This window comes from Anoplolepis gracilipes, chromosome 3 (assembly GCF_047496725.1).
Source record: "Anoplolepis gracilipes chromosome 3, ASM4749672v1, whole genome shotgun sequence".
NCBI classification, from domain to species: Eukaryota; Metazoa; Arthropoda; class Insecta; order Hymenoptera; family Formicidae; genus Anoplolepis; species Anoplolepis gracilipes.
In genome coordinates, this window is record NC_132972.1 from 11,651,772 (window position 1) to 11,660,524 (window position 8,753).

General features: G+C 31.4%; 1 protein-coding gene across 1 annotated transcript; it reads right to left on the minus strand.

Moving 5' to 3' along the window:
* Window positions 1-3,875: 3,875 nt before the first annotated feature.
* On the minus strand, window positions 3,876-8,346 carry LOC140663807 (uncharacterized). Its single transcript, XM_072888286.1, has 3 exons — window positions 8,002-8,346; window positions 6,211-7,761; window positions 3,876-6,041 (listed from the first exon to the last, which is right to left on the minus strand). The coding sequence occupies exons 1-3, from the start codon at window positions 8,158-8,160 to the stop codon at window positions 5,220-5,222; spliced, it is 2,532 nt and encodes an 843-aa protein (XP_072744387.1). The 5' UTR covers window positions 8,161-8,346; the 3' UTR covers window positions 3,876-5,219.
* Window positions 8,347-8,753: the final 407 nt, after the last annotated feature.

An 8,753-nucleotide genomic window follows, 5' to 3' on the forward strand; every position in this document is an offset into this window, starting at 1 on the left:
GTTATTTTTTTATTAAAGCCTGAAGAATTTTATTCATGAGGTATATAAAAAATATGCCAGAAGACTTGATATGATTGAGAAGATAGCAATTATCATTTTGATTAAATCTCTATTAAAAGAATGATTTTTATATATTTAATGAAACTGTTAACAAACGAGCTAATGATTTTCTTGGAACTCAATTTTTATTAAAGCTGATATAATTTTGATAAAATAGATAATCACTTTTCAAATATTATTTCTATGTAAGCACAAAATGCTAATTTTAATTATGTCAGTCGCATGGAAACTGAACTTGCTAAAATTATATTGTTTTCGTTATTAGTGATAGAAATTGTGAGAGAAAAGAAACCCAGTCTCTCATTGCTCAGAAAAGTCAATTTCTTCTTGACATAAAGTGAAAAACTATATATTTGTGAATGTATATAATTTCTAGTATATTTGTCTCTTTTTTATTAATAATTTTTCTAATTTATTGTAAATTTATTATTACAGCTCATATAGCCGGATCTAAACGCGGAAATTAAAATAAGAAACTTAGAAATGTCATTCAGTAAATAAATTGTATTATAAAAAAATATATTTATTATAAGATTGATTATTTTATATCTGCAATAAACTTCTAAGTTAGCTAATTAGAAAGATAGAGTCATCTGTACAGATTGTTTTCTTGTTGCACATTTACTCCTGACAATGAATAGTTTCCGGTTATCTTAAGAAGATATATTAGTATTTAATCACTCGTATATTTTCTAGTAAAAAGAAACATGCTGCAGTTTGAATATATATTAAAGAGACCATCTCGCAATTTAGTAAAGATTTTATAAAACATATGATCTGTTATATTTATCTCATTTCTAATTAACATATCTTTTTCGCAAAAATCGAATAAGGCTGTCCTGATGATCTTTTGATGCTTTTTAATTTTAATATTATATACTAATAATTTAATATTGATTCATTTAATATTACTTTAACAATTAAAGATGATATCAAGTTTTTATTAGATTGGAGTTTGAGATTAATAATGATGTCGAAAAATATTTTTGCTAAGAAAACTAATTTAAAAAACAAATATGCATAATTTTTCGCGCATTGATTACAATATTATAATGTGAATATTTAATTATGAAATTAATTGGATTCAAATGATTATGTTGCAAAAAAAATATTGTCAGATAATCCAATTAATTTCCAATAAATAATTAAATATTTACATTAATCTCAAACTCCAATTTAACAGAAACTTGATATTATCTTTAATTGTTTAAGTATATAATATTAAAAATTGCACAGCAAAATCTTTATTCGATTTTTGCGAAAAAGCTAAAATTCAAATCAATTAAAAAATTTGCTCTCAAACTAAATAAAATTTAAATTTATTAAGTAAGTTTATCAAATTATTAGAAAATAATGCAATAATTTTAAGAAAGATATGCATTACATATTTTACTTTTTTAGCGTAAGATGAAATGCCCTTGTTATATCCAAACAAATTGAAATTTCTCACATCTTTCCGTCGTGCGAGTGAGATAGTCGAAGAGGGAAACATGATTTATCTCAACTTAGAGAAACAATTTTCGCGAGACTGGCACGGCGGTGCGCATCGGTCGACCGACTCCTGTGCGACATTTGTTTTGCACTTGTTCTCACGAGAGAGAGTGCCACGATGAGAGCAGTCGCGATGTGTTCCACCCTCTTCCCTGAATCTTATCCCAAGGGAATCCCGTTCCCGACACGCGAAACGTGTGTCGCACGCTGGGCGATCGCACGTATACAATCAAATGTTACATAGGCGTATCTTTTTGAATAAATTCTGTGTATGATAAACAAAATGTCAGACAAATGTAGGAAATATAGTCTCATTAATCTCAGCAAATAATATGATATGCTACCTTGATAATACCTTGACATAACTTTGAAAAATAGTTGAGATAAAATCAATATCACAAGCTCGGATAAAATAAATATTTATTCACATAAAATCAGAAAATTAACTTCTTTTTTTAATAATTAAAAAATTAAATTACTAACACACTCATATATGTATATATAGTAATAATTTATCAATTATATTTTTTGTCTGTAAATTATATAAATTAATTTAGAGAAATAATTTTTTACTTATTACTCTTTTCGATTTTAAAAATTATTTACATCAACAGTAAAGAGATAAAATAATATAATAATTTTTATAATTTTCCAATTTAAAAAAATACTTCCACAGGATTACGCCACTGTTTGCTGAAGAACTGATGCGTACATAGAATGTGTATGTCTTTGATATACACGAACGTGTAAGTCTCCCCTTAGTGGCCGAATACATATGTCCTTGATTTGTCCGGAGAATAATATTCTCCTGCAAAGTTGATTAAATATTGGTTAGTGATCTCGGACACCCTCCGCGGCCTTTGCATCGCCTTTCGGTCCTGAAGACCCGCAGGAATACAATTTAATATTTCCGCGCCCGAAAATAGCGGGCGATCATTTTTCTTTCATGTGAGCGGGTATAAGAGAAATTGGCGATGTTTCTGAGTCTCTCAGGGAAATCTATAAACAGCACTTAGGATGCAACTAGTATAAGTTAAACTTAACGCAACTTAAAATGTTTTAAGTCTGGCAATAGAACATGAATAGGATTGAAAAATGTTTTCGCATTTATCCTTGTTTTAATTATTATGAATTATAAATACGTGATGTAGCATAAAAATAAAAGATTTTCAGGTCTTATTGTACTAAATAGATATTTCAGGATTCTCAAAAAAGTTCAATTTTTCTAAACCAAGATAGTTATATTTTTAGAAATATAAATGTGCAATTAAGCAAAAATTATATTAAGTATTACTGATTGCACCCTGCTAATAAAAAAATAAACTAATAGCATGTTTGATCAAAATATATACATATAAATTAAAGAGCATTGACAAAAATAATATTTTTAAGTCATTATTTGTTAAATTTATGTTAATTCAATCAACTATTTTCATTAAATGACAGCTACTTAATGTTTTTATTTTTATGAACAACACTTCGCCGAGGATGAGAACATATATATATATATATATGTATAATTTAAAATTTTTTTTTATAAACTTTATTATAAAATATTGCATTGTGTGTTAGGAGCCTTATCGATGTCCATCATGCTGCATAAAAATATAAGCAAGCCATTTTTGGAACACCTGCTATTTTTTTTTTACAAAGACGCAATATAATTTATTTTAAACTATTTACATATACCTATATGCATATATTTATATTCGATCTTTTTCAGAACACGCTGTACATTACGCTTCATGAGAATATTATATAAAAATCGATTACCACAATGCTTTACATAATTACAATAAAAATTGAATGTAAATAAATTTTTATAGAACATAATTTATGTTAACAATAATTCCAGCAAAAATATTTCTTATGAAGTGAGTTTCATAATCGTTTACTCTTATCTTAATACGATAGAGATTTATCGGATATTCCAGTCTTCATGCTAAACATATTTTTTAGTTTTACACATTAGTTTTACATATATATAGTATAATCATACAAACTGTTTTATCATTATTAGCTATAAGTTAAATAGCTTATTTTTTGATGAATTTAATATCGATCTGTTTCAATGATCAGAATATCAGAAGTCCGTTTTTTTAATGTACTTTACATAATAATAAATATATGTTGCTTTAACAGATGTTTTATATCTATAACTAAAGTTTAATAAAATATTTATAAAATTTAATAAATTCATATTAAGAAATTATATAATTATAATATTTATATTAAAAATCTATTTTTTGTGTAATACATCTTCAAATCACTGCTAAGTAAAAATTAACCTTGAATTAAAACATATGTTATTTTATTTTTCATCATGTTATGATAGTGGCGAGCCATGCTGTATGGGCGTTTTATAAATCATATATATTTCTAATTAAAAAACTAATTTAAATATAATTACTCACTTCATATTATACAATTAATTTATGGATATAAGAAATAATTAGACCAGCTATAATTTGTGCGACGCGTTAAACAAATGTAAGGAGAGAATATGCTATATTATCGATACAAAAAACGGACGAAATTTAATTGTTCTAAATACATGTTTGACATTATCAAAGTAGATAGACTGTAAATTAAACTAGAATATATAAATATTATAGAAAGAGACTATATAGATGTAAAATCTATAAAATAGGGAATATATATTTCCCTAATATCATATATATATTATAAATACATATATTTATAAATAATTAAAAATGAGTTATATAATTTACTACAGCATTTTATAATCTAATATTTTAAATTAATGTGCTGGTGTAATTTTATTATGAAAAAAACCACTATTTTTACTATTTTTTTCAATTCTATTTGTACTGTAGTTTTATAATTAATGTCTACGTATTATTTTCACATCCAAAAAATCTATAAGATACAACGTAGGCATATGTACTACGATAATTTACTTACAGGATTCCGAACTGTTCCGAAGCGTATTGTATTTTACTTCATACATTTAAAGCTCAATCAGTGATATATAACGCGACCGATTTGTTACTTAGTTTTCTCTTTTTTCTACACTTTCTCTCCTTTTTATATTTAAATCATTTTACAGCTGGTCCAGTAATTTTCTTACGTCCACGAATCTATTTATACAAACATTTCATGTGTATATATTTGCTAATATATTTTCATCTTCTAATTTTAACTTTTCATATTATTTTGTACATTATTATTTCGAAAACTTTTAATTTTTGTAACCTGAGTTGTCCATACATAAGATACAACTGCATTCGCATGCTAATGCTCAGAGATACACCTTTAACGAATTTTTTCACAGTATATATTTCATTAGTATAATTCTTTAACTAATATACATTAAATTCTAATTTTTTGTATATAAACAAAGAGATTTTTTTTTATTAAAATAGATTTTTGAATTATTATTTGCACATAATATCTTCTTCTATATATTTATAGATATCTAGAAATAAATAAGTTTAGACGCTGCATTTTATTTAATTAACTTTTAAGAAACTTTTCAAATTACTGACATTTGTTTATCTTTCCTCCTCTTTCTCTACTTTTTATATTACGCTGGGCAGTTGATTTAATTGGCTTTTAGTATCTAAAAACTGTATGAATAAAAATCATATATTAAAACGACAAAGAACTCAAAGAACTCAATCAGGTAAGATCGTCATAGGCGACCGTCATTGAATGTTCGGATAAATAGTGTAATACGGAGTCTTAAACGGATTCGGTTTCGAAGTGTACACACTCGGATCCTCTACAGCGAATGGTTGAATCACGTTGGCGGGCACAGTTTTCTGATTGTGCACATTCGCCATCATGTATTGTGGCGTGGATACGACTTGACCTACCGTTGCCTCCTCCAATTTTCTTTGAGAGTAGATCAGTAGTTGAGGCATGGATGTGTCGTTCTGTTGTGGTGTGTTGTCCGCCGCGGAGACCGCGAACGTGGTCGTTGTTGAACCGGATAGCTGCTGTGCTTTACACTTTTTCGTGTGGGCGTATAATGATCCGGCATTGTTGTAGCTTTTGGTGCACAGCTTACACACGTACGGTCGCTGACCGGTATGCGTGTACGTGTGTTCATTCAGCGAGGTCAATCGTCGGAAAGATTTGGCGCAGACGTTGCAATGATACTTGGCCTCACCGGTGTGCATGGTGATGTGTCGCGCCAGAGTGTTGGCTCGGGCAAAAGCCCTACTACAATATTGGCAGATGTACGGTTTTTCGCCGCTGTGAGTCCTCAAATGCAGCTGCAAGTATGTGCTCTTGGTAAAAGCGCGGCTGCATGTGTTGCAGACGTACGGCTTGATGCCGGTGTGCGTGCGCATATGCGCCACTAGCGAACCGCTCTGGGCGAAGCACTTGCTACACTTCTCGCAGAGAAACCGTTTCTGCGTGTCCTTCACCCGCTTGTGCCTCTCGACGTGATTCGCCAAAGATTGAGCCTGCGCGAACGCCTTCGGACAGAGCGCACATTTGTGCGGCCTGTTGTGTCGGTCCTGTAATAAGAATAGAAGTCTTGTTGGAATTATTTTTATTAGAGATAAACGTGTTCTTCGAGAAACGAATAAAGAAAGAAAAAAAATAACGTCATTTTTATTATAATTTCATTAATACTTTTGAATAAACGAAATAAGTATACAAAATTCATAAACGATCAAGACTTGCCTTCTTGCGACTCTCGGAATTTTCATTGACTTTGTTCTCATTATCCTCATTATCGTCATCATCTTCGTCATCAGTATTGCCGAATATTTCCTCTTTATGCTTCGATTGTTCATGATCCTTCAACTTATCAGCCCTCGAGAACCCTTTCCCACATGTCGAGCAATTGAATTTCAAACCACTATGCGTCGAAATGTGCCTCTTCAGATTCCTCTTTGTAGCGAAAAGTTTACCACATTGCGTACATTGTAGACTTTCGATCGGCAGATCGCTGTCGTCGTCGTCTTCTTCTTCTTCATCCTCCTCGGATTCATTTTCTCTAAGCGTTGGTGTTCTCTCCTTCTGCTCACTCGTTGTTTTATTATTTGTATTATACTGATCGAGTACGTCACCCGAAGTCTCCTCATTGTATTCAGGATGAGTTTTGGCATGAGATACAAAGGATTTTTGATATATGAATTGCTTTGAGCAAACTTTACATGTAAACTTAAAGTTTTTCTTCTCCTCTCTCATACTATCCAACACGTTGCCGCTTCTAGTAACTTTTGCCGATGTTTTAACTTTTTTATCTTCGTTAGTTTCTTGCGACGTTTTACAATCCGCCATACTTTCATGACTGTTAAGCACGTGGTTCTTCAACTTAGTAATGCTTGAGAATTGCTTGTCACATATATGACACACATAACGTAGCTTCGTCTTGTGTTTATGTTTGTGTTTGTGCACGATCATATGTCGTTGTAACGCTCCTTTTGTTGAAAACGATCTTATGCAAAGTGAACATCTGTGATGTCTGATAGTTCTGCTTATCAATGGCTTCTCTTCATCGTCGCTGCAATTTATAACGTTTTTCATATTTTGGTTGTCCGTTTCTAAAATCGTAGTCTGTTTCGAAACATCATGATCATTGCAATCTTCGAATGATACATCATTCTTAACTTCGATCTTTGATGAATCTTCTCTATTTTCACTCCTTAAACTTGCCAGTGTCTCGTTATTCTCAGATAATATTCCTGTTTGTTCCTGTTTAATGCATCTGTCATTTGTTATCGAACCAGATAATCTATTTGACTGATCGTTAAGCGCATCATCCATGTGTGCTTCGTGACATAAGGCTACTTCAACTATTTCAGAATTATGTACATTTTCTTTCAGCACATTGTACTGCTGCACAACTTTTCCATTTGATTCTGTAATTTCCCCAGTCTTCTGCATAAACTCGTTATGTATGCAAGATTCGTTGTTCATTATCGCATTAGACTGAATGGTAGTATTATCAAATGTAACAATATCATGATGTGAATAGATTTTTTGCTCCATAACATGATTATCTTTTTCACAGGAATCTACATTAGATAGATTCGTAATTATATGTTTTACCATTGTTGTAACATCCTTCGCATGTTTGTCGTGCAGCATAGGCTGAACCTGTGACTTCAGGATCTGACGTAGCTTTACATCGGAATCCTGAATCTGGCATTTAAAATCGTAGGACATGTCGAGCAGATGATTACAAGACAAACAAATGGAAGCTGGAAGACCATCTCCCTCCTCCACCTGCAATTTGTGAAAATCTTTAGTTAGTCCAAAAATATTATTTTAAAAAAATAATACACAGTAACAAAATTAGCGCTGATAAACAACTACAATATTTGTATGCGTTAGAAACAATATTTCGGAGTAATTGGAATAACAAGTAAAAGAATAACACTGGAAAGCGATCGCGTTCAAGATCGCGACGAGGATATGTATTTCGTAGCACGATGGCTATTCGAAATAAAGCAAACGAAAACTAACCTGCACGGCGGCGATAGCCATCAGCTTCTCCGGTATTCCGTCGCGGAACAGCTGACATGTCTCCGTGCAAGACTTGAGGCAGATGCGACACTCGTCGCCCACGAGTCGCTCCGCGTGAGCCATGTTATTCATCATCATATCATCGTTCGAAATTGCCATTGAGGGATACGGAGATGCGATCTACTCCGCGAAGAAAACACAATAACAGCCAGTCGAATCGCTAATCGCTACGTGCCACTGCTAAGAGGCCACCATTTGCTCCGATGTGATCGACCTCGAGTTTTCGATAGATCGACAAGGAACGCTGCCTGCAGCAGATTTCTGGCAGAGAGAAACCTGAGAGGCGCCATGCCCTATGTTTTTCTTGAGACGCTTTTCCTCCCCGAAACAGTGGCGCCAACTGGATCCATTTTATGGATCGATGGAACTACATGGCTGGATCCACTTTCAGTGCTATGGTAAAACAACCGATTGGTTCGAGTCCGTGCTAGATCCACAATTGTAGATCTCAAAAGTATGAAACATGGATTTATTAGTATGTTTTATATTAAATCTGTAGATATTTGAAAAACTAATTATATTTATAGAGTATTCATACAAAAGTGTATGTATAACGACAATGTAACAACAAATAAAACTTTAATTTATGATCATTAAAATTAATCTATATATATCATATAAATTTATGAAATATATATATATATATATATATATATATATATATATATATATATATATATTGTAAGAAATAT

Coding starts and splice junctions, on each gene's coding strand:
- LOC140663807 (XM_072888286.1), bottom strand. CDS start 8,160: ATGGCAATTTCGAACGATGATATGATGATGAATAACATGGCTCACGCG. Junction 7,762..8,001: donor TGGCTATCGCCGCCGTGCAG/GTTAGTTTTCGT, acceptor CACAAATTGCAG/GTGGAGGAGGGAGATGGTCT. Junction 6,042..6,210: donor ATTCCGAGAGTCGCAAGAAG/GCAAGTCTTGAT, acceptor TTCTTATTACAG/GACCGACACAACAGGCCGCA.